This window comes from Vitis vinifera, chromosome 9, assembly GCF_030704535.1.
Source record: "Vitis vinifera cultivar Pinot Noir 40024 chromosome 9, ASM3070453v1".
NCBI lineage: Eukaryota > Viridiplantae > Streptophyta > Magnoliopsida > Vitales > Vitaceae > Vitis > Vitis vinifera.
In genome coordinates, this window is record NC_081813.1 from 2,134,041 (window position 1) to 2,160,628 (window position 26,588).

The window sequence follows — 26,588 nt, forward strand, 5'->3', positions numbered from 1 at the left end:
AAAAAATTTAAAACTGTTTTCGAAAATACTTTCAAATAAAATCCATGCATATATGCAATCCCCGTTCACTAACAATGCCTCAATCACCAAGTTGTGATTTCAACAATGATGTCACAATGAAAATGAGATCATTTCATTATCATTCTAACCTTAAAACCAAGTTTATAAATAGTTGAAAACAAATGAAAAAAGAAGGTTTTTTAATCACTTATAACATCAACATGTTTAAACTCATCGATATTAGACAACAAAAGGGTCAATCTGAAATCAATTATATCAATAGGTGAATAAATTTAAGGATTGATCATAAAAAGAAAATGTTTATAAGTTCATCATGTTTAAATTCATCGATATTAGACAATAAAAAGGTCAATCCATAATCAATTATATCAATAGGTGAAGAAATTTAACAATATAGTGTTGATAGTAAAAAGAATGTGTCTATAAGTTCTACATCAAAATTAGGACTTGATGGACGCATTCGGACTTAATGGGCGCATTAGGACTTAATGGATGCAATAGTTTTTGAATGGACACATTAGGACTTAATGAGTGCATTGAGACTTAATGGAGGCATGTGTCTATAATGTATCAAGTCAAAAATTGTCTATCACGTATCAAGTTAAAAACTGTCTATCACGTATCAAGTCAAAAACTTTTAAAGAATCAAATATACAATTACATGATGTAAAATTTAGGTGACGTTTGTTTTTAAAATTTTTTACTGAAAGCAATTCATTTTTAGCTTCCACATAATTTGTTTTTTAATTTTTTTTATTGATTTATTACTTATTTCTTAAATTTTTTGATTGAATAGAAAAAATAAAAATATTTAACTTTTTCTCCTTCCCAACTACGAATAAAATTGATGGAATTCCCCAAACCAAGAACAGAAACAAAAGCCTTTCAAATTAGTCCCCATTTTCTTTTAAATAAAGCTCGCTCTCGAGCATAAAACTTGGGAAGATCAAATCCAAACAACAAAGAGCACCCAACTATTAGTCTAGTCTAATAATTTTTTTTTTCAAGTAGTTGAGTTGTGATGCAATGCGAGCAAGCTTTTACTTATGAGATTAGTTGAGTATGTTTTCGTTAGTTATATGATAAAAGTAATATATTGATTTTTCTTTACATCTTAATGCTTAATAGAAATAAAATATTAAAAAATACATAACCTAATATTTAATACTATTAATCACTATTTAGTTTTAAGTCTCGTTTAACATTAAGTTAAAAAAAAAATACAAATGTAAATAAAAGTAAATTCATTCAATGACCTTGTCATATCACTAATTATTTGTTTTTCATGCTTTTATTTTCTAGAACTTTTGCTACGATGAAAGTGAAGACAGTTGTCCAACATAATTTTAAAATTTTCTCAAAAATTTTATTTTAAAAACAAAAATTATGAAATAGTGGTGCTACCGAATGCACCTTAAAGTGTCGCCTATCCAGGAACACATCGAGAGGTAATTTTTTTCTTGTTCATTTTCCACCATTTTCTCTCATTTTCTTGGCACCTTTCATGACCCTAAAGAAAGCACTGAAAATTCCTCACCGCATTTTCAACAAATCTCACCATGGCAAATGCACAAAGTCAAGTTTGAATGACAGCACCTTTGGACGTTTCAATGATTTAGTGAGATCAATATCATGTTATCCACGTTTAATTCTTTCAGGCCGGTAACGTCACACTTTGAACCAACACTTGAAGCCATAAAATCAAGAAATCAAGGCCAAATTTGATAAATGTTTTTGAAAATAGGTTTTTAAGCTTGGTTTGGAAACGGTTTTCGAAAATAATTTTGAAAAATAATTTCTGAAAACTATTTTTTGATTTTTGTATAACAAAAGTTGGTTTAGAAACCTAAAATCAATTTAACATGTTTTTAATATTTTTAAATATGTTTTTAAATTAATTTTTTATTTCTAATGTTTTATTTTTAATCATTTTATGTGTTTGTATAATTATATTTTAAAACAACCTTAAGAAAATAAGTGAAAAGAATAAAAAGATAATTTAAAAATATTTTCTAAAACACCCTGTTTTTTGCGTTAGGGTTTGTCGCAGTTGTTGAAATCCAAAAAAGATTCAAAGAATAAAAAACCCTTACAGATTAAATCTCTAGATTTTAGTTAGTGTTGTTAGATTTTTTTGAAATATGTTGATTTTAGTAGGTTCTTTAACAAAAACCTTGAATCACACTCAACTAACTGAATAATCGAGGCTTTAACCTTAATATTTCACAATTTCATAAATGATATTTAACTATATTTACATTAAAATGAACATTCCTATTAAAAACATAACTTCAATATAGTTTTTTGTGGATGAAACAAAACTTAACTTCAATTAAGTTTTTATAAATGAATTTAACCATTGTATATTATGAAAACATTTTCTTAATTTATATTAAGTTTATATACCGACAATATCTTGAATGAGAAAAAAAAAAGGAGTGATTTGTCATATGTTTCTTTCAACTTTTTTTTTTAATTATTTCCTAATAAGAAAAAAAGAATGGTGTTGAGAGACTAAGTTAAACATGAAGTTATCTTATATCTATCGAGATTTAGAGATACAAAAACAAATTGAAGTGGATAAAAAGAAATAAGAGAAAAAAAATGCTTTTGGAAGGAAATAAAAGAGAATTATTCCACTATACTATAGATAATATTTCAAAAAAGAGAATCAGATACAACAATTGGGTTTTCGAGATATCCCGTGTTTCCCTACCACGAACCTTCTCGCTCCACCAGATATCTCTTGTTTCTCATATCTCTATTCACCCCATATAGTCTCTACAAACTCATTTTCATCACATGACTTTTTCCCTTCATAACTTAAAATATTTATAGAGATATTCCTAACAATTTATTTTATTTTATAAAGAAATCTAATATTACAATAATCAAATTTTGACTAATTAGGAATTTGGGGCATTTCCCAACAATATATGCAGGGCCTTCTTGCTGATATTTCCCTTCTTCATCAGTTCTTAATTCAATTATTCATTCTTTGAATGCAACACCATACAAACTGTGCTGTGTGAGCCCACTTGACAGGCCGCCTTTTACTAGTGGCGAAAGCACTCAAAGATTAAGCCACATCCCAGCAGAATGATCCAGGAGATTAATCAGATTTCTTCCATTCTCAGATAGTGCAGAAGCTCCTCTCCTTTGTCCTCCATATGAAAAGGAGAAATCCAATAAGTGAACACAACTTTCACTAGGCACTAGCCGACTACTTTTTGATAAAGAACTTTTAGATTACTGCATCAAAAATTCCCCAACTCTCTCTACTTTCAATAGTTCATACTTTCTTCATAATTTCATGGCCACCAGAATGGACTTTTGCCCATTTTCAAAGCTCAAAACCATTCAAAGAAATGAGTCCTTTTGGAAGTATAGATATATATCTACCCATTTGAGAACTTTTTGGGGATTGACCTACTTGTTTTCATAGATTTATCAGTTGTAAAATGGGGCATTCCAATTCCTTTTAGCTCCTGAATCAGCATGAGAACAAATAAAAATATCAAAAAGTTGCATCCCATGTAGCTAGTGCTCCATGAATAGGCCTAAGATGAAGAAGAAGCTGACAGATATGCATTGATTTTGAGTGTTAGAAACCGATGATTTGAGGAAAAATTAGGTGGGGGTTATCACCATTTTATCTATACTTTAAAGCTTAATGTGCTAGTCAAATTCTTTGGGATCCAAGAATCTCCCATCACAACTATAAAAATTGTTGACCAAACTACAAGGGACGTTTATCCAAGTTGCATTAAACCACAAGAATATGATATACATAACATGGTTTGTGCAGAACTGGTGGCACAATATGCTCTGCACGTGGACGACGGGGGGCTGGCGCTTACCTACCTTAACGAATAATCAATCATAACAGCAAAAAGACGAGATAAGATGAGGATGATTCAATGCCATAACTCTTCAGAGAAACCAACCATGGTTTTAATATTAAGGACGACAACACAAGAGACAAAGTAAAGCTGTTTTTGTATGGTTTAAGGCCACTGTGCTTTATCTTTAAGCTTTAAGAAACTCAATCTTGACACTTAAAAGAAGAAGAAGAGTTTAATACAAGGATTGTGGCTCTCTTTTCCTTGCTTTTAGGCCTTTTTATCAAAGCACTATGGATTATTATATTAATCAGGGTGGTAATCAAGAACCTTAGGGCCATGATATTAGCTTAGATGGCTTTGAAGGAAGTTGAAGAAAAAAACAAAGGGGAAGTGGCAGGAAGAGAGAGAGTCCAAGTGAATTTTCCAGGAGGTGATGTATGGATAGAAGAAAAGTGAAGAGCCTAAGACCATTCTGCAGACTGAAAACTGTATTTAGTCTCAAAATTTTGTGTTTTGAGAGTTGAATTTTCAGTAAGCAAATGCAAAAACAATTACCATGTGAGACCAAGAACTTCAAGTCAAAATCTAACAGATGATCAAACCCCCTGTTTTTCAGGCTTTTACCTAGAAATCCAAACTCAGATAAGTCTTCAAAGCTGATGCATACACTAGGCATTACAACACACCCAAATGTGAAAGGTCACAGTCTACTGTGGAGATTGTGACATATGCCCATTGGGTTGGGTGGTCCATTGAAAATTGCCCAAAAAAATGGGTACCCTTCTTTTCCTCTTAGTTCTCTGCTCCGCCCCCCCCTCCCTCCCCCCCCTCCCATCTGTCTCTCATCTTTTTGGGGGAGAAATCTCAAAGAGACTTTAGTCAAACTTAGAATTCAAATTAGTAATGGTTTTAAACAGGACAATTAAGTATTAGGTCAAAGGTGTCCAGCCAATCTTTGAGTGTCCATAGTTAGGCTCATTAATGTGTTCATTTTTGACGATTAATTGATTCGACAAGTTAATTATTATATCCTCATTAGGGGTTTCAATTTTCCATATAAATGGTAGTGGACATATAACTTTTCATACAATGGAAATTGTATCTATCTTATTTGTCCAATACAATTAATGTTTGCATCAAAAGCATTTCTTGACTAATTGTAGAATTTTTTTTTTAAAGTCAACAAGTTCAAATTTAAATTTTTACGATTCGTATTTTCTTAATAAACTATCATCTTATAAGATTAGTTTATATTTATTGATATCGATACATTCAAAACTGACAAATTTTCGAGATTCCTCTGTTTCATTCTTTTTTTTTTTTTCTTCTTGTTGTTCAATATGTCATTGTTAGGCATTTTTTTCTTTTTACTTTTATTTCTCGGGTCTCTAATGAATTAGAGATAAAAATCATATAACACAATGTTAAGATTCCTTATCCATGAATAGAAATAACCCACTTGGATTTTGAAATTTAATATCGACAAAACATAATAAAATATAAATAAATTAAAAAAATTATAATCTACATATTAATTTCTATAAGTAGATTTATTTAAAATCCCATTGCAAATTAAATATTAATTATAAATTGGCCACATCTTATCACATGATTCACATGGCACACTTGCAGTCTTTATTTCTAATAAGTAATTATTATAGATGTTTAATTTGCTATCATATCAAAATTTTTGTTTGACTCATTTAAAGCATTCAAAAATGAAATTATGACACTAATAAAAGAGATAAGAAATATAAGATCATAAGACATCAATGCAAAGGAACAGTACCTTATCTATATCTGAGTGGATTTTTCTTTCCATATGATATGGAAAAGGAGCTTTTTGGCCAATCCCAAAATCAACTTTTTTTTATTTTATTATTATTATTAAAATAAAATTTAGCTAAAGAAAAGGAACCACATGGCCATTGGGGGTGGTCCAAGGAAGTTGCCTACACACTTCGCCCGCCTTTTTCTTTGTCTTTTCTAAATATTCAACCATCCCCATATATTGACTTCCATTGATACAGAACCCCTCTAATTTTCTATGGCACTTCTCCTCTCCAAAAACACTGTTTTCCTGATTTTTTGTGGGGAAAAGAAATAATAAAAAAATGAAAGTAAAAAACCTCATTGGTGACTTTTCCCATCACCCAAAATCCTTCACTATAAATAGGACACTCTGGCCTAAGGCTCTCTCCTCATTCCCACAAAGCCATCATGGCCACCTCTTCTCATTGCCTATTATGGTTCTTCTTCTCTCTGTTCTTTGGCCATGGCTTTGTGCCCCTTGAAGCCTCCCACCAAGTCTACATCCACCTCCAAAATCAGTCTCCCTCTTCTTTAAAAACCCACCAGCCTTACAGAACTGGATATCATTTCCAGCCTCGCAAGAACTGGATGAATGGTATATGTTGTCTTTGTCTTTTTCTTTACATGTTCATGGGTTCCTTCTTGTTGGTATATTCCCTTGGTTCTATCTCTCTGTTAACCTGGGTTTTTGGCTTTGTTCTCTTTTGACATGTTCTGATGTGGGATTGGCAAATGGGGCTGTGTTTGGAATATGCAGATCCTAATGGTTAGTTCTCTTCTTTTCTCTTCCTCTTCTCTTACTATTTTGTTGGTTTCCAGGGTTTGGTCATTCCTAATCCTAATCTCAACTCAAAAGAAACTAGAGAAATGACCCAAAGAGAAGAATCCAAATCTTGTTTGAACAACTGACCATAGTGTTTGGATTCATGGACCCTAATAGTGGAGAGTTGACTTTTATTTTTTCTTTCTGGTTTCTGGGTTTGTATTTTCATTTGATTTAGGCTTAACCCAGAGATGATGGAAAACTAAAATGTATCAAAAGTTTCGACACACAACACCACCCACAACTCCTAAAACAAAGTTGTTTTGATGTCAATTGGCTTTGGCGTCATGTACTAATTCTTTTAAGTACTAAGGCCTTGCGTTCTATCTCATTGCAGGGCCTATGATCTACAAGGGGCTCTACCATTTCTTCTATCAATACAATCCCCATGGTGCAGTTTGGGGAAACATAGTGTGGGCACATTCCACATCAACCGATCTTGTCAACTGGACTCCTCATAAATATGCCATTTCCCCATCCCAGCCAGCTGATATCAATGGCTGCTGGTCAGGTTCAGCAACCATCCTGCCAAACGGCAAGCCAGTGATTCTCTATACTGGTATCGATCCACAGAACAAGCAAGTTCAGAACATGGCTGTGCCCAAAAATCTCTCTGACCCCTTCCTTCTAGAATGGACTAAGCTCCCTCAGAACCCTCTAATGGAACCTACTACCATCAACAGCATCAATGCTAGCTCATTCAGAGACCCTACGACTGCTTGGCAGGGCACTGATGGAAGATGGAGGGTGATAATTGGAAGCAAAATAAAGCGAAAAGGATTAGCAATTTTGTATAGGAGCAAAGATTTTGTCCGCTGGACTAAAGCACAACACCCGTTACATTCAGGGAAGAATACTGGAATGTGGGAGTGTCCAGACTTTTTTCCAGTATCTATCAACAGCTCTACGGGTGTAGATACATCATCGATAAGTAAAACCCTTAAATATGTTCTTAAATTGAGCTTGGATGATACTAAGCATGACTACTACACGATTGGAAGCTACAACCGTGAGAAGGATACCTATGTCCCAGATAAGGGGTCTGTGGATAATGACTCAGGCTTAAGATATGATTATGGCAAGTTTTATGCTTCAAAAACCTTCTTTGACAACGCTAAGAACCGAAGAATCTTGTGGGGTTGGATCAACGAATCATCTAGTGTGGAGCACGATATCGAGAAGGGATGGTCTGGAGTTCAGGTAATTTACCTCTTTATCACTCAGAATTGTTCATGAATGTGCCTAGATATGAGGCAGTCTCAAGTCACTAGTTTCTGTGTACTAGATGCTGATCCTGGATTCATTTTGTAGGCAATTCCAAGGAATGTTTGGCTGGACAAGTCTGGGAAACAGTTACTGCAATGGCCGATTGCAGAGATTGAAAAACAACGGATTAAACCGGGGCATATGTCTAGCAGAGAGCTGAAGGGAGGATCAAAGGTTGAAGTTGGTGGAATAACAGCATCACAGGTAAGGTTTTGGTGATAAACCCATCTGGTAGATTTTCTCTGGAATGCTGTTTTGACAAAGAGGGAGTTAAAAACATGTGTATAATGCTTTTGAATTAACTATTGGTTTATTACAGGCAGATGTGGAGATATCGTTTAAGATATCAGACTTTAAGAAAGCAGAGGTTTTTGACGAAAGCTGGAGTAATCCACAGCTGCTGTGCAGTCAAAGGGGTGCATCAGTAAAAGGTGGGCTAGGGCCATTTGGACTAATGGTGCTGGCTTCAAAGGGCATGGAAGAATACACAGCAGTTTTCTTTAGAATTTTCAAACGTCAGACCAAATATGTGGTGCTCATGTGCAGTGACCAAAGCAGGTCATCTATCCCTCTCTCTGTCTCTCTCTAGATTTAATCAGACCGTGTTACCATTTTCTGGGTACTGATTTTTTTTTTTTTTTTTTTTTGCAGGTCGTCTTTAGATAATGATAATGATAAGACCACGTATGGGGCATTTTTGGACGTGGATCCTGTCCATGAGAAGCTGTCACTAAGGAGTTTGGTAAGTTCATTCAACAAAAATATAAAAATTTAAGAGTCTTCACATGTCAAAAAATCATTAAAGGTATGGGAAACAGCCATAGAAATTAGGACCACCCACTAGGAAATATCAGACCCCTTTCCTGAATTCTTCCTCCCCAGTTTCTGCCCTTTAGTCATGGTTACATCATTCAACACTTCAACACCGGCCAAAATTAAAAATCTTTGAAGCTCAGAGGCCTTTTGCATGTGATGCTAGGGTTTTTGAATGTCTCAGCCAACTTAGAGAAATAACTTCATAAATATCCTAGAATCCACCTATCTCAATAAAAGTTCATTTTGACAATAAATTAGAGGTCTAGAGTTTGAATCTCTCCTAGTATTTAAGAGATGTAGGCTACAGAGACGAGAAATGACCAAGAAGAATGATAAGAATTGTTAGCATTACTGTACCATAAAAAAGTACCCAACCCCAACACCACAACCCCCCCCCCCCCCCCCCCCCCCATGGAGGGTACTGAGCCCAGTAGATTCCAACCCTTTGTCTCCCTTGAAAGTGCAGGTAGCTTTCAATCACTCAAAGTGGGTAGATTCTTTTGGCAAAGTAGAGTTTGTAAGGAAGAAGTTCCACTCACTAATGGCTTACAACATAGATATATATATATATATACATATAGCCTGCACCGTCACATCATCTGTATGTCCTCGTTGCCATCGACTAACTAGATTTGGGAGTAGATGACTTTTACACTAGTGGAGAACCTTTTTCTGGCAAAAAAAAAAAAAAGAACAAAAGTTGATATAAGAGTTTGACATCCATTTTGCAGATTGATCACTCAATAGTGGAGAGCTTTGGAGGAGGTGGAAAGGTTTGCATAACAGCTAGGGTTTATCCTACATTGGCTATTGACGGTGAAGCCCACTTGTATGCCTTCAACAAAGGAACTGGGAGTGTAGGGATGACAACACTGAGAGCTTGGAGCATGAAGAAAGCTAAAATCAATTGAAGGAAACAATCCTAGAGATGTATGTAGAGTTGTGAGTGAAGAGCCAGGCTTTTGCAAATTTATCTTCTTCTATGGATTTGTACTAGAAGTCTGCAGCAAATCCTCTTATGTAATTCATGTCAGTTTCTTTTGTTACCTAGCTGGAATCAATTCAAAGTTAGTACAATATAAGAGAATAATTCCTGATGAGCAGAGAATAATCAGTTATCTACTAAGTAGAGAAATCTAAACTAGAATCTGACCTGAGAATTTGGTATACTATGTTTAACCCAACCTAAATCATAGGTAACATGATTATAGAAGAATCTGAGGTGTTTCACTCTTTATATTTAACTCTAATGTAACTGAATTAATTAACTCAGGAGAGTGCTTATGAATGAGGATTAAAATCAAGAAAAGTAGCTTAGCAGCAACAGTACTCTATTTCCAGGATTCCCTAATAATCCTAACATCTTCACCTATCAAACAAAACCAGGAACCATCCCACACAAATGTCAGAACAACCAATTTCTGGAATTGCTAGAAATGATTCAAGAGGAAAATCAGGTCATTCTGAACCAAAACCAACGAAATGGACCAGCACCAGACCTGGCCTTTCAGATTCAAAGGCATCCCACACAAATGGCAGATCAACTGATTTCTGGAATTGCTAGAAATGATTCAAGACGAAAATCAGGTCATTCTGAACCAAAACCAGCGAAATGGACCAACAACAGACCTGGCCTTTCAGATTCGAAGGCCTTGGCCCTCCCAGAACCTAGATCCGGTATACATTACAGGCAATATAGAGGGACAAAGGTGTTCCCCATAAAAATCTTTGGAAATAAAGACAACTTGTAAGTACCTGGGGGTGACTGTAACCAGGAACAGGACTGACACTTGAACAATTACAGATAAAGGATAAAAAATAAGCATGTACATCAACATAACCACTCAAGAACCATAGAAAAAGAACATTAATATACATTGACTTAATACTAACCATTTAAGACACAACATCAATATATAATTCAACAATGTAATTGGAAATCCACAACTCAAGCCAACCCCAGAAGAACCCAAACCCCAACAAATTATAAAGCTCCTCTATGGTAAAGACAAGGGGAAAAAAGAGGAACAGGCAATGATAATTAAATGATAATGAGAGAAAATCAAAGACCCAAAACTCTCAACAACCAGGACACCATTGACAAGACTCATCTGGCTTCCATGTCTGTTGTCTGCAATCTAATACTACTGTTGCTTGCACTCAGGAGGGCGCTCACCCAGCTGACCTTCCCCAGCACGTGATCTTCCACTCTTCTGCAGTTGACAAAACCAATCCAGATGTTAAGAAAATCCTAACATGATTTACACACAGAACAGATAATTTAACATGGTTGGTTTATCTCACCTTGGGTCCAGTAGATGTCTGCCAGAATATTTCGATCAAAAGCCATGGGAAAAAAAAATGATATTAGAATCTTGATAACTACAAAAAATCTACCATCTAATCATTTACATGTATACAGTTTGGGGTCTCTTCAATATCTTTACCTTCTTCCTACTCTTGTCTTCCTCTTCCTCATCCTCATCTTCATCATCCTCCTCCTCATCCTCGTCCTCTTCGTCCTCCTCATCTTCATCATCCCCATCTTCATCATCATCATCTTCTATATCTTCAAACTCATCCCCTTGAACAGCTTCCCCCGTAAACCATGACACAGCATGAGGAATAATTTTGTCCCGAATGGTTGAACTACACAATGCAAAAACAACTTTTGATGTGATTTCAGAAAAAAAGAAAAAAAAAGAAGGAAAAGTATAGATGATTTTATGATAAAATCAGATTAAAATTTTCCCAGCCAAACCAATAAACTAAGGGCACCTAAACATCTGGTAACATGCAGTTTAACCGTGTTTTGAATCAAAATTGGGAACCTCCTTTTTCTTTACAAATCACTGATGAAAGTGGATTGTTTTATGTAATATATAGAACAGCTTGATTGAATTTTTTAAGAAACAACATCATTCACGTACTATATAACATCAGGCTAGAGAAAATTCTTTTTTTCACTCTTTTGTCATGTCTCTGACTTCATGGTATCCACTTGTGCCTTAAATGGGCAACAGATATAATCATTTCATTTCCTTGAGATCACCGTGTAAATAACAAACAGAACAGATTGGCAAATTCACAACACCAGAATGTTCATGGAAATAATGTTCAACTGGAACACCAGTCATCCATTTTTTAACCACCAGATGGCTTCATTATTGATTTGAAAACCAGGATAATCTCAGTCCAGTGGTTAATTCAGTGACTCACCCTATGTCATAGTCTTGTTCCATTTGATTTTGGAGTTCTTCAGCCTGTCAATACATTATGAAAGAAATAAAAAAGTAAGCCTATGTCATTGTTAAAAGGATGTTGGTAGGTATTTTTCATGTAAAAAAAACTTACAACATCTTCATCAATATCCTCTTCATCCTCAGGGACCTGTGGAGGGTTGAAGAAATTGAAGAAACTTTCACAATTTTCTGTCTTAGTAATGGGTTTGGCATTCTTTGATCCCTTCCTAGGCTTCTTCTTTAGGAGCTTTTGGGTCAAACTTTTCCCTGGATACCATTCAATCTCCGTCCTACATAGTGACCAATATTATGTGAGCTATGGTGAAAGATGAAGCACAGCTTTCCAGCAAGATAATGAGTATAGATTGTTACCCTATTGCTTTCTCTAAAATAGGTTCATCATCATCAATCATGTGATATGTTTTTGTCAGAATAGAGTTTTTGAAGTAAGGATTAGCATCAAAATAGAACTCCAGCTTGAAGCCCTTTGGATTATCAATCCTATACCACTTGATATCTTTGAGATATTTGAGGGCCCCTTCATCACGCTCTGATATCTAAACTCCAGGTAACAAGAAGTCAATATTTCAGAATCAATTCAAAATATGAAAACCAAATGAAAAATGGCTTGTTCAAATCCCTTACCTCCTCAGCCAGTACTTCATTGGTCTTCATCGCAGTAAGCCAGAAGTTAGGCACTCCTTTCTCTGTATTAAGTATGCAAAGTGAATCAAGAACAATAAACTTGAAACCCAGAAAATAAAGCTTTGAATGTTGAACTTGAAAAGTACCTTCAGTGGCTTTATCCTCTTCTTGGTCCATTGGAGCTTCGTTGGTAACGCCTTCAACTTCAACTACACCATTGACAATTTCATATCTCTGCAAATGCTCAATATGTAATTGAATTAACCACCAAAATAATAAATCTGCAAATCTGTCAACTCAGAAACACATGATTCCCGTTTCTAGTTTGCAAATTTAATTTAGAAGAAACAATGTCTGAAAAATAGAAGTTCATAGTCATAACAAAATTATATAATAATAAAAATGTAGAATTTAATACTCGCAAGTACCTTTGTGTAAAGTGGTTCGTAAAGCTTTTGGTATTTCGCTTCAAGTGCAGCTCTTTCCTCAAAAAATTTAGCCTCCAGCTCATCATGTTGACCCTACAAATTGAGAACATATCAAAATACTCCACAGCTCTAAATCTCAGAACCTTAAGAAACCTAATCACTTCTAGCAACCTTCAGATATAAGGCAGCTTGTGCAGGCATAAATGATAAGATCATGAATAAAACATGTTTGATATAAATGTCCAAATTATCAACATTTTAAAAAGGCCCAAGTGAACATAGAATCACAAGACTAATAAATGTTTGTGATACTTTCAAATTCTTCACCTAGACACTTGTGCTAGAAAAAAAAAATTCCAATTGTATTAAACGCAGATCATCCAAGGGAATCTGAGACATAAAACTCAATTCAATTCTGCCTTTGAAAAAAAAAATCACCATCAAATTTGTGGAATACATTTTGAAACTAATTTAAGGTTGATTTCTATAAAAATAATAATAATAAAAATAATAATAATAATAATAATGACAACCATATCAAGATTTTGAAAATAAATGACCAATAGCATCAATTTACAAAGAGATTACTATTAGCAAAAAAAACATAACTTTTGAAATAAAGGTAATAAGCCGCATACATATTTTCACTAACTAGACATTTAAGATATTAACAAAGATCTCAAAATCTTGACAAATGTTTACAACAATGGGTTTTTTGCTAGGGGCTGTTAATATTATTTTTGCTTGCGTGTCAAAACAACCCCCTCCCTCCCCAACCCCACCCCAAGGGACAAAAGAAGAAGGAGGAGAAGGAGGAGGAGGGAAAAAACTTAAAACAATATCAAACATGTTAAGCCTTCTCCACTTCAAGAAATTCTCAAACAGCACCAAGTGGGGAAAAATATATATATTTTTTTAAATGATATTTGGTATCATTACATAACAAATCAAGGAATTTACGATTGTCCAAATATGTTAAAATATCAACAAATATAACAATAGAATTTTTTTTGTAAAACAAGGAATGATGGAAACTATTATGCAAATGTAACATTAATTTCCAAGGAAATTTTAGGAACTTCTAATACAAACGACTATATATCCATGTTACCAAACAAAGACCACTAAATGTGAAAAATGTGTAATTTGGGTAAACTAATAAGTGGGGAACCACTCATTTCGTGCCTTCTCTTGGTAGTTCTTTTCCTTCTTTAGCATTAGGTTGATGGACCATCCCACAATCATAACGGCTATGATCCACACTATAACAACCATTTAAAATGTCCCAAGAATTCCCACAATGCTGTCCTCTCTGTCCCACTGTCCATGACATCTACACTCAATCTCTTTGGCACAGTAAATGTTGTTTCTCTTCTTCTGTTTCATGTCTGGGTATATCAGCCTTAACCAATACATTGGCAATATACCCCAGTGAGGCAGCAATCAATTTTCGTGAAATATCACCAAGACTTCTATTTTAGATACACCTATGTATCCGCATATTGATGTTTGCATAATCAAAATTGAAAAGTTTTTGAGTCTAAAGTTAGCATGCATCAATCATATAATAAAACTAATATAAGAAACAAAACATCCACAAATTGAATACAATTGCCCATCAAATCTCAACGGATAAAATAAAAAACTGACACGTTTTTATAAGATTTGAAAAGAACTCAAACCTGAATTTCTCTGAGAAACTCAACACGCTTTCTGACATTCGGTGAAAGAGTTTCCAGAACATCTGAGTGCTGCCCAGCCAAATTCTGAAGCTTATTCTGCATCAAAACACCCCCAAAAGAACACAATTAAAATCACAAAACCCCAAAATCTAAGTCCTCCAATCAAATAAACAAATCCTCTACTTGAAAACGGCACAATTCACAACACCAACCAACCTTGAGAGCGTTCACGAGCCCGGCCCGATCCTCCGCACTAAGAGCTACACAGAACATAAACACAAGGATTAGAACTCAAAATAGCCACACTCGCTCCGTTTTGATGCTGAGAAAACAAACCAAACAAGCGAAGAAATAAGAAAAGCCTGGAACTTCAGATTTCTACTACTCCGAAACTCCACAGAAAAACCGAATCCACCAAAAAAATCAAACTTTGCCTCTCTTGTCCTTTCCTCCGCTTTCTCAACAACCAAACAGACCATAAAAGCACACGCTAAAAAGAGAGTGGAGATAGATTAGGGTTTAAGATTGACAGTACCGGCAGCAGCGGCGGGGAGGGCGGCTCCGAGATCAGCGATGTTGAACTGATCCTTGTCGTTGCTCATTGTAAGAGATAGCAACGAGTAAAACTCGATAGGAATGAGCGAAACCCTAGGGGCGAGAACGTGAGAGAAACTGAAGGAAAACAGAGGAGGTACAAGGGCTTCAAGAGGTTGGGAATTTATATACTGAGAGGATAGGCGTTTAAGTCACGCGCCTACAACCCGCGTGGGAAAAACTTACAAATTAAAGATCACAGAAGTGGGTTGGCGGTTGGGCCTGGCGGTTGGCAAAACCACATGACGGCTAGGGTTTGGTTTGGCCCATTTAGCCGAAGGGCTCATCATCATGCTAAAATTAAATAAATTAATTATTTTTAATTTCTCTGAATAAATATATACTATATACGTATTCAATTTTACAAATATCTATATCATATACTAATAATTTAAGAGCTTGTATGCTTGTCAACCTTCCCAATCTTGGCTAGACAATATCTAAACGATGAAAATATCAAACACCAAAAAAGGTAATTAAAAGGGAATTTTGGTTCTAAAAAAATACTTTTTAGCAAAATACCAAATCGGAAACAATAACGAAAGGTCTTAACCATTCACAAATTATCATGCAAATACTCATATTACTTTGTACATTTTTACATAATCATTTGTCGTGTTCTATACATAAAAAATGGTCTCGATTTTTTCTACGGTCGAGTCACAAGAGGGGTCGAGTTGACATCATGAGCTATCTCTCATGTTAAGATTTTCAAGATTAAAATATTTTATTACTTTATATCGTACAAATAGTCTCATTATCTTACACTTAAGTTCCATTATTTCATATCAAGTCTCGTTTCTCTATATCTTCTATATCTTTATCTTATTTGTTTTTGTATCCGAGTCTCATTTGTTTATACCATTATTCCATAATCCTTATTTAACCATTGGAATTGGGAATTCAGTAGGGTACTTATTTAGACAATGAGGAGCTAAACACAAGAAAATACCACTATAAAGGACAATGAGGAAGCTAAACCCAAAGAAAATAGCATTTTTGAAAGCTTAAAAATAATGGAAATGTATTCAACTAACAAACTCCCAGTTTGTATTTCAGAGCTTAGACTATAAAGCAAATGAATATCTCATTTTCCTGGAAGAACAAGAGCCCACAAAATGAAGACTTCATTCAAAATTGATACTGAAAATTTAGCTTCATTTCATCATAAAAATTTGGCCTGTAGGGAATACAGAACTCATGAATGATCATGGAATGTTTGAACTTGAATCAACGAGAAGCTCAACCGATAAATTCTATCGAGTTTCATGCCTAAAGGGAAACTATTTCTACTTGGATTATAATGGAAGATGGCTTTAGTATTCTGGGGGGTCCTGCATCTTCACTTTCAGTGCTTCAATGACTGCTGAGAAGTCATGGTCGCTGAGGCCATGAGATTTGGCTACTTTGTATAGTTCATTGGCAGCTGCTGCGATTGGAGTAGGCTGGGAAACAGATTCTGCTAATCCAAGGGCAAGCCTGAGATCCTGCAGCCGAGAAATAAGTTAAGGGTGGCATGATGGGGGTGGTGTCAGGTGGGATTGGTGCATAACAGTCCAGGAAAGTTACAGACCTTTTGTTGATGCTTTAAGGGAAATGCAGTTGGGTAGACGGATTTCACCATTGAAGGACCTTTCATGGAGAACATTGGTGCACTTATGGCTCCCTGTGATATTACCTGCAAAACCAGAGAGAGAAAAACAAAACCATGAATATGTTCAAAGTGGAGGAGAGGCAAACAGGAGGGAACTTCTAAGACAAGTTGGAAGTCCACTACATATTTAGTGTCAACACTGTGGGACATCATAGTCACCCTTGTGCATAATGTTCCATGGGATTGTGGGATCATTTAGAGTCCCACACCCTGATGTAGCTCTAATACTATCAGTAAGCACTTGCTCCCCCCCATGTAGATATTGTTCATTTTGAACCCAATGGACCTCATGGATTTTAAATGTGTTTACCTAGTTAAAAGAAGTCCATGAAGTCCTGAAACACAGGAAACCAAAGTTATGGTGTGTACTCCAGAAGCGCCCTACTATGGTGTTGCACTCCAGAAGTGCACTACCATTGCAAGATGGGAGAAATTTAAATGAGTCACAAGCTCAAAGCTTTTTCTGCATTTAAACTTTCCATATTTGCTTTATAGTATTTTCATACTAATATTTCCCTCACATTTCCCATGTTGCTTCAATACTTTGGTTCCCATTTCCATATGTCATATCTGCTCCTGTTTTCGCTTCCCAATTCAGTAAAAAAGCTCCTGACACAAATTACAACATTGCAAACCCGGTCTATGGCCTTAAACAATGATTATATGAATTATACATTGAGGAGCTTCCAAGTAACAAGATCACTCTATTTGTTGCCCATAAATGTAAATCATTAAAATCGGTGACTAATCAATTAAATGGAGTTCAAAGCAAAACCAGAGTGTATACAATCAAACAAGTGAGGTCTTAGCCATGGGAATACCTCGACAATAACATCTGGATCCAACCCCACTTTCTCACCGAGAAGCAACCCTTCAGAAAAAGAGGCCATCATACTGCAAAGATTCCAGTATAAATGAAGAAACATTATTACTAATTGCTTAGGACAAGGGAAAACATCGAAAAAGAGAATTTTAATTCAGGATTGACTTTTCAGAACCTTCCCATCACCATGTTGACAACAAGTTTCATTGCAGCTCCATTTCCAACACTCCCAAGGAAAAATCTTGACTGGAACAAAAGCACATTAAAATAAATGTAAAGAATCAAATTGAGTAACCAGGTCATCAGGTTATAATTATAGGAACGGAAAATACCTTTCCCATGATGTCTAAGAGTGGAGCAACAGTTTCATATAGAGATTTGTCACCTGAAAGATTACAGCCATAACTTCAGTTTCAGTGAGGCCTCCGATACTGCTTGCAACACAGCTTTCTAATGGGAAAAAAGAAAAAAAAAAGTAATGATCTGAAAGTGGAGGAAGAAAGAGTAGAAGAATCTTGCGGTTAACCAATAACACTATTAGTTTGACAAATGATTCTGCTTTGCATGTAAAATTCATGCTACCAACAGAAAAATAGTGAATCATTACTGCCGCAACAAATTCTCAGATAAATTAAGAGAAAAATAAATATTGCTTACCGCCTGTAAGAAATATTAGTTGTCCATCTTCTGCTGGCTTTTTGGAGCCTGAAACTGGAGCCTACAGAAAGCATTAATATAAGTGTCTTTTGCACAACATTAACATGTCAGTAACTTATAAAAGATGTAATCATTTTACCTCCAAAAACAATGCCCCAGTAGCTTTAATATGTTCACCAATCAATTTAGAAGTGGCACCATCAACTGTTGAAACATCTACGTACCTGAGAATGCCCATTGCACGGAAAGAAGTTCAACACAACTTAAACATCACAATTACAAGTGGAAAACAAACAATTTGGAAGTAATGACAGAAAAATTATACTCAGTGCATTATATACAATGGTGTGTGCACATGCATAATGTTTAGACTGACAATTACTTGACTCACGCGAGTCACATCTACATACACATACACTGTATACCTAAATACATATACATATAAGAATAGATACCCATTGAACGTTTCCATGATTTCATGCTTCACATCAAATGGACTCTAAAAGGTGCTGTATCTTTAAAGAAAGATATGAATATGAGAAGAGGTTTGGTGTTGGTTGGCTCTATGAATGTTCTTTAAATGTTTAATCCAATCACAAATTGCTGAGAAAAGAGGAACAAACAAGCAGCATGGCACATGAAGAGAGTGCGCTCTACTCAAATATTTTCATTTTCTAATTCTTTCTATTCGAACATGGCATGTCATAGTATGTTGGGATTGTTCAATATCCTTCCCATGAGGGAACACAAGGAAATAATACCCTTTTCCTGGACCAATTCCACTTGCAGCACCATGCTTCCCGCAAGCAACATCCACCTGATAGAAATTGAAAATCAGTAGCCATAACTAACATAGAAGTGCATGCAATATTTTTAAAATGAAACATACGCACTGCACTTTCAGGGTCTGCAAGCATAGCGAATGTGACATCACAAGATGCAGCTACTTCTTCTGGAGAGGATTTGTATCTGCAAAGAAGAGCAACTACCATGTTAACTGAAATCTTCAGGATGAATCTTTCCCCAAAAGGTTCTCAAACTATCAGAGGTCAACATGGAAACTAATCCTAGTCTCCTAGTAATAAAGCTGGCCATGCCAAGAAAGCATATTCTAGTATCGAATCTAGCTGTAGGTAAATTCCATTTATGACACATTGAGGAGCCCCTCTCACAGCCTCACTTATCTATGATGATGTCTCTGCATAAGTTTTCCAAATAAAGAATCTTTGAATTAGATTGAAGAACATACTTGTATTAGTGCAAGAAATGTATGTTACCAGTATCACACTTGCGCCCGTGCAAGCAAATGAACAAACATAAGCAATATTGAGAAAATCCCTCAACATATCTAGGAAGATGATATTATAGTTCACCAACAGTCATCTTTTTCCATAAGTATACAGTAGTACTGATAAAAGAGTAATAAACCCCGCAAAAGGAATAAGTAAAATATAACTTAAATCCCAGGTCTTTTGGCCTAACACCATGGAGCTCTCATTTCATTAGGGATATTGTGATATGGTTGTAATCGAGATTTCAAAGTCCTGTTGAATTACACTAAAAACAGAGCTCTCATCCACATTTATGACATTCAGATCAAATATGGTCAAGGCTATCCCATAGAACTACAATATACAAATAAATAACAATTTGATAGTTGTACCTCAATTACTTACTTGGCACCCAAGCTGATGAGGGGATCACATTTGCTCTTGGTCCTATTCCAGACAGTCACATCACATCTGCAACATGCCAAAAAGGGAATTAAAAAGTTTAAATCCTGAGGATCGTACATTGATTTCAAATCGCTGATTCTTTTTCAAGCCCTAAGGATATTGTCATGTTCTTGTTGGAGTATTTAATCCAAGAACTGCAAAAAATGGAGCTGGCATCCTACTCTAGATTAGATAAAGAAATGAAATCATACCCCGATTTAATAAGATTTTGTGCCATTGGAGAACCCATGATACCAAGACCCAGAAAGCCAACACGTGCCGGAAATTCATCTGGTGCAAATTCCAAATACAATTGGATTGAGTCCAATAAATTACAAGCTACCAGCAACTAAAGCAAATCATATACCGCAAATAGTATACTACACCACTGATTTAAAACTCAAAATGACCGCTATATGATGGTGATACACTTTTGTTTCCACTGTATTCATTTACTAGTTAACTTCTCATCATCGTGCCAGCAGCAACAACAATAAAACTTTAATAATGATGATAACAAGGGAACCTATTTAGAGTCTTATCTGCATTCGACTGGAAGCTGATTTTGTCTCTGCCTTCAGAATTTTACCTATTGGTTCCAAAACCGAGACTTCTTACTTCTCAGAAATCTGGATCATTCCCTTTAGTTTACCAATTTAAGCTTCAAGAAAACACTATCTTAAAATGCTTCAGGTAGAAAATCCTAAATTCAGAAGCAAATCTAGGAATTCAAATAATCTCCCAAAATACCGCTAAAAGCAGTTTGATTCTGATCATTTTTATAAAAATAAAATCACCAAAACAAACAAATGAGCCCATCTAATAAACTCAAATGAAGATTTTCCATCATCATCCCTCATCATCACCCCCAATTAATCTAACCAAGAATATTTCAACATCACAAATGTAAACCCCTCCAGTTTATCATGATTTTGACCATCTCAAACCCCATGAAAACACCCACGCAAAAGCTGCACTAACGCTAAACAATTCAAAATTTCACAAAGCTGCCAACCCGTGGTGAATAATCTGATTACACAAACACAGACTTGCCAATTAAGATTCAAAAAGAGAAAATATAAACGGAATACCCATCAAAGAAACGTGAAGAAAGAGTCACCTTTGGTGGAAGCAGTGGCTGTTTGAGAAGAGAAGGCCTTGAAAGAAGGTGGTTTGGGGAGGAAAGAAGGAATGGGTGTTGTTCCTCTGAAGTGGTTGGGAACCTGAGGAGGACAGAAGCTTGAGCACATAGCCATGGCCAGTGAAGCAGTGTTGGATGGATTGAGGAGATTGTAACAGCAATGACTCTTGACCAAGGACATGGCCGTATGGATTTTGTACTTGGGTGGGTGGCTGACACTTGAGGAGGAGCTCACATTTCTATGCAGAGAGAGAGAGAGAGCGGGGCAGTAGTGATTGGATAACCCAACCGAGAGATGGTGAGGAGGGTGTTTGGATACAGGGCTGGAGCAGGCCTGGTCTGGGATGTCATTTGCACTGAAATCATAAACTGCCAAACAGTTCTTCACTCGAGGCTGTGTATAACTCTTGTGATATCTTATTTTGGAAAGAAATTATAAAGATTAATAATATGGAAAATTCTGCAAGAATGGAAGAAGCATCTTTGTTTGGAAGTAATTTTAAGAAATGTTTCTATCATTTTTAACACTTGAATAATAAAAAATTTTAAATATTAAAAATATTAAAAATACTTCTTAAAATTACTGTTAAACATGTTTTTAATCTCAAATTAGAAATTTAAAATATATATATATAAAGATTTATGATCTAATAATCATATTTTTTAATATGGTTTGATTAATTCTAAAATGATATAGAGAAAATATTTTTCTAAAAAATTTATTAAATATAAAATAAATTTTTTATTTGTTAAAATATATATTTTTAAATATTATCATAATTTTCATATTAAGTTTTTCCTTCTAAATCATAAATTGATTTAATAAAATTAGTGAAATAAATATAAATATTTTTCCTCAACTTAAAAAAAGTTCTTGGCTTAATTAACAATTAATTCAAACTCTGTATTTATGATATTTTACCCAAAAAAAAAAAAATTGCAACCATGACATCACAATTTTCATATAGAAATTTGTCTAAAAAATGGCAATTACAGACACATTTGGGGGACATTACACCACTCAGGCAATGTTTAGAACATTGTAATAAAGGCTAAGATTGGGAAATCAATGCATTCTCATTCATTAATGTCCCCCTCAACGTCACCTTCATTCAGCACCAGTGATGACTGGCAAAAACAACATACAACTTACCAAAACAGATCATACACAACACAATTGCATTTCCTTTGGGCAGAAAAGAAACAACAAAAGGTAATACAAAGCTTCCTACAACAGAATATCAAACTAAACACTGCATTTCAACAGCATGCAGAGACCTGGTGGTTGGAGAGGGGAGGGAGGAGGAAGGGTAATGGGATGGTATTAAGCGTGCTGCTTTTGAAGTTCTTACATGTATGGGAGAAATGAAGAGAATTACAGTAGCAATCTGCTCTCAACTTCTATGAAAATGGTTTCCCATCTGGACAAACTGCCAATAGATGATGGTACGTAATTATGAAATTCCCGCCTTACGCTTCAGTAAGGATGGTATCTTCCGGTCACAGTATTCCCGCCCAGATGTCCTTTACCCCCGCCATGTCCAATGCCATTTCCATACCCTTTACCACCACCACCACCATACCCAGTAGCAATAGCACCACCATAACCATTAAGAGTCCCATAACCAGTGCAGCCATACATGGGGGCACCAAACCCATATCCATACATATATCTGCCATACCCATCTGGGTTACAGTAAGCACCATAAAAACCAGCTGCAACTCCACCATATCCCATACCATAACTGTCATATCCACCATAGCTAGTGTAGCCACCATAGCCAGCATCCCCTCCACCCATTTTTCCCCCATGTCCACCTTGAGAACCATTCCTGCCACCATAGAACTTTGCCGCACCAGCATTGTACTCGGCACCAGCTCTTTTTGGTTCAGCCTTCTTTATTTCCACCTAATATTTTATGTTGAAATTCTCAGGTTATAAGCACTGCAATGTGGAAAAACATAGAAACGGCATGATAATTTGATTTCAATCAGACTTTTACCAGTTTTCCTCCAAGTTCATGAGTTTTTCCCTCAGAGAAAAGCCTTTCAACAGCATCTTCACTCACAAAAGTGACAAATCCAAAGCCCCTTGACCGCCCGGTTACATGATCCAACATAATCTGGTTCTCAACAATGGCACCATATGAAGAGAAGTAGTCCTTCAACTCATCTGCAGTGTTTAAACCATTTTATTTATTTAAAGAGAATTGGAAAAAAACAAAAACAAAAAAACCCTTGTACTAAATTACCTTCCGTTAAAGATGATGGTATTCCACCCACAAAAATCTTTCTTGTTTTTGATACCCCTCTAACTTCCATACCCTCTCTAGGGACAGTCTTCTTCACTTCAACCTGATACAAGAATGAATCAAAACAAACTCCAACAGGGTGAAACCAATGCCCATCAAGTTGATAAAAGTCAGACAAAGAAGAACATCTGAAATATCATTCATTGGGCTGAGTTTGGCAACTTACTGCTCTGCCATCTATAACATGATCTTCCTCCAAAACCTTATCAGCCACAGCTGGATCAGCAAATGTTATAAATCCAAAGCCTCGTGGCCTTCCGGTATGTCTATCCATCATTATAACAGAATCTGTGATTTCTCCATAGTTGCTGAAGTAATTGGTGAATATCTCTGAAACCAAAGTTCCAAAGAGTGAATGGGGGTAAAAGGGGGAGCAAATACTAAAGAACATGAAAATGATGAGGAAATGGTAACATGGGAAAACAGGAACAGAAGCATGAAAATGGCTAAATATTTCACCTTTCTAACACTATAATCATAATTTGCAACCCAAAACCTAAACACCAACATGATCACCACTCCGGACTCTACGCACACATGCACAATACCAATCTCACCCAAAAGGGAAAAAAAAACATGCATATCAAGGACCTTGGCAAGTAGACACATAGACTTTAATACATGCACCATTTTGCTAAATTCTGTAAAACATACTGTGATAAAAAGAACACCCACAAAGGGAATCAGATGACACAATTACGGATGTTTAGTCATCCCATGGGAATGGAATTAGTCCCTTTTACATAGCAACCAAGGTTGACAGTTCTTTTTGTTCTGAAACATTAGGCTGACATTTATATGAAGCAAAAAAATTCTAGTATTAAGACAGTCATACTACCTAATTGTTTCTGACAGAGCTCACCAATGCTTGGGTTGGCTGACCATAAAACTTTACCCATGGTGAAAAATTCAGTCTAGGTTACAGACATCTTTCGACCTCAGCCCTGATGGAGAAGGAGCAGAGTAGGGTTGGGGTAGAGCAAGGATTCAAATATTTTGATGCTCCAATTATTTTTTAGGAGTAAAGTAAAAGTATATTATAAACAAAAAAAAACACCAAAACAGCGTTCCGAAGTACACAAGAGGTATACAACAAATGCTTAAAAGCCCAAAAAAGGAAGAGGACCAACAAAAACTATGTCCTCTTCACCGAGAACCCACCCAATTCACAAAATCTACAACTGAAGGACCAAAAAATTAAAATAACCTAGACCAATCCCATAGATTACAAAGGAAAGCCTGTTTTAGTCCTTGAACAGATTGTTACTCATTCTTGAAAGCTTTTCTATTTCTTTCCTTCCAAACGGTCCAAAGAGGAGCAGCCCGCCACACCCTTTTCCGCCTTTTACCAACAAAAGAACCATGTCATCCTAGAAGCGTGTCTCTAACAAAGGAAGTGTCCAAAGCATGCCAAAAAGGGAGAACACTAGATTCCATAACACTCTTGTCTTAACACAATTGATAAGAATGTGATCAATGGTCTCTTCCTCTTCAAGACAAAGGATCTTGATGCTCCAGTTACTACCATCCACACTAAAGAACTTTAGTTGTGGCAATATTAGCTAACGCTCCAGAGGCAAGAATTATAAATCCAGCCTATGACACAGTTAAAACCGCAAGAGTAATAAACTCAAACTCAGTTAACCACAATACCCAAACAATAACATACAATCATCGTTTCCACTCAACTTTGCACCCAATCCCATGAAAGATCAGTTATAAAAAATCATTTCATAATTTGAATTAATTTTTTCCATAATCCAACAAAAACCATAATAGCATTCAAGATCCATAAACAAAGAATTCAAACCCTCAAGGCAATGCACCAGACAAACCACTAAATTCATGACAAATTCAATGAATATAAGAACATAATATAAACAGCTTCGCATACCTTCACTTGTCTCCCACGAAATGCCGCCAACAAAAAGTTTTCTACTCACATAAGAAAAACCACAGTTACAGTTCATTCAAACCCTCAAATTTTATTTTATTTTTTTTCAGATTTTTCGAGCAATTCGGAGCCCAAAGCTAATAGCACCAGAAATAGCTTACACAAAACGCATCAAGAAAATCTAAACCATGACCTTTACACACTAACCCAGAGTACGAATTGCGAACATCGACCAGCTGCTGTATGCCAATACCTTCACTATCTACACTATTGATCGGTTCGATTCCACGCCCGGAAGAATGTCGGTGGTTGTGGTCTAGGTCATTCTCAAAAAGCCTGAATTCTGGAAGATCATCCATTGTTTTCTATCTAGCTATCTATCTGCAAATGAAGAAAGCTTCAATTTTCCAGTTTATAGCAGCCAGCCTTAGCCGAGATGGGGTTTCGAGATTCTTGCATAAACCCTAGAAAAGGACGAGCAAAAACCCTAGCCCTAACCTTGGATAGAAAAACCCTAGGGTTTTCTTTCTTTGAGGCTGCAGAAGTGAGAAACCGTCGGTTCAGTGTTTAAACGACGTCGTTTTTCCGGGAAAATTGTTTCAGTAGTCCAACCCCCGCAGAATGTGCTGCTCATCAATCGCCATCAACTAGGCGATATATATATATATATAGTGCCATAATTTATTTTTTTAATTTTTAATTTTTAATTTTTTTTTTTTATGGCGGGTTTCAGTCATAAATTTTTTCTTTTTAACTTTTTTTTACATTTTTAACAGTAGAGATTAAATGTTCAATAACTTTTGACTTTAATCTTAGGTTTTTTCCATTATACATATGTGCCAAAATTTAATATTAATTTTATTATAAAATTAGGCAAATTTTAGGGTACTAACTCAGTAACGACACCAATAGAAATACGAGATTCAGATACGGATAAATAAAATTAAGTACAAATGAGTGAGACCAAAGTATAAAGCATGGGTATTATATACAAAACAATAAGACTTAAAATGCATAATTATTACATCTTACGATAACGGGATCCTATAATTTATTATATGCCATAACAATTCAAATCAATGTTATTCATATCATATAATTTAATCAAGCCTCGTAGCAAAATTTTTGTTAATTCTTCTTCTTCAAACATGTTACCTTAAATTCATTGTCAAAGGAAATGCAGTTCTAAAATCTAATGCTGAGGTTTCATTGCAAAGG

The 26,588-nt window shown here is 35.6% G+C and overlaps 4 protein-coding genes across 6 annotated transcripts; 1 reads left to right on the plus strand and 3 right to left on the minus strand.

Annotated features, from left to right (window-relative positions):
* Positions 1 to 6,053: 6,053 nt before the first annotated feature.
* Positions 6,054 to 9,680, plus strand: CWINV (cell wall apoplastic invertase). Of its 2 annotated transcripts, NM_001281279.1 has the most exon segments (10): positions 6,075 to 6,166; positions 6,169 to 6,181; positions 6,184 to 6,201; positions 6,204 to 6,273; positions 6,436 to 6,444; positions 6,839 to 7,701; positions 7,813 to 7,971; positions 8,087 to 8,325; positions 8,419 to 8,509; positions 9,315 to 9,680. In NM_001281279.1, coding segments are annotated over 10 exon segments (1,722 nt in total). In that variant the 5' UTR covers positions 6,075 to 6,086; the 3' UTR covers positions 9,495 to 9,680.
* Positions 9,681 to 10,437: 757 nt separating this feature from the next.
* LOC100261732 (nucleosome assembly protein 1;4) lies at positions 10,438 to 15,477 on the minus strand. The gene is made up of 12 exons (XM_002280175.5): positions 15,116 to 15,477; positions 14,797 to 14,840; positions 14,581 to 14,676; positions 12,899 to 12,991; positions 12,617 to 12,704; positions 12,471 to 12,532; positions 12,198 to 12,382; positions 11,938 to 12,115; positions 11,803 to 11,846; positions 11,031 to 11,232; positions 10,888 to 10,905; positions 10,438 to 10,796 (listed from the first exon to the last, which is right to left on the minus strand). The coding sequence occupies exons 1-12, from the start codon at positions 15,180 to 15,182 to the stop codon at positions 10,728 to 10,730; spliced, it is 1,146 nt and encodes a 381-aa protein (XP_002280211.2). The 5' UTR covers positions 15,183 to 15,477; the 3' UTR covers positions 10,438 to 10,727.
* Positions 15,478 to 16,311: 834 nt separating this feature from the next.
* LOC100241231 (glyoxylate/succinic semialdehyde reductase 2, chloroplastic) lies at positions 16,312 to 21,563 on the minus strand. Its single transcript, XM_002280261.4, has 12 exons — positions 21,144 to 21,563; positions 20,236 to 20,314; positions 19,985 to 20,050; positions 19,202 to 19,277; positions 19,070 to 19,125; positions 18,448 to 18,532; positions 18,309 to 18,369; positions 17,984 to 18,036; positions 17,827 to 17,897; positions 17,650 to 17,722; positions 16,748 to 16,852; positions 16,312 to 16,661 (listed from the first exon to the last, which is right to left on the minus strand). Exons 1-12 carry the CDS (start codon positions 21,343 to 21,345, stop codon positions 16,491 to 16,493), a joined length of 1,098 nt encoding a protein of 365 aa, XP_002280297.1. The 5' UTR covers positions 21,346 to 21,563; the 3' UTR covers positions 16,312 to 16,490.
* A 766-nt stretch (positions 21,564 to 22,329) lies between these two features.
* LOC100266965 (heterogeneous nuclear ribonucleoprotein 1) lies at positions 22,330 to 26,026 on the minus strand. 2 transcript variants are annotated; one of them, XM_010656238.3, is made up of 7 exons: positions 25,869 to 26,026; positions 25,578 to 25,751; positions 25,371 to 25,411; positions 23,643 to 23,806; positions 23,417 to 23,519; positions 23,168 to 23,337; positions 22,330 to 23,073 (listed from the first exon to the last, which is right to left on the minus strand). In XM_010656238.3, exons 2-7 carry the CDS (start codon positions 25,727 to 25,729, stop codon positions 22,642 to 22,644), a joined length of 1,062 nt encoding a protein of 353 aa, XP_010654540.1. In that variant the 5' UTR covers positions 25,730 to 25,751; positions 25,869 to 26,026; the 3' UTR covers positions 22,330 to 22,641. The 2 variants fall into 2 exon arrangements, with proteins under 2 accessions (XP_010654540.1, XP_010654539.1); XM_010656237.3 differs by having other exon boundaries at positions 25,578 to 26,018.
* Positions 26,027 to 26,588: the final 562 nt, after the last annotated feature.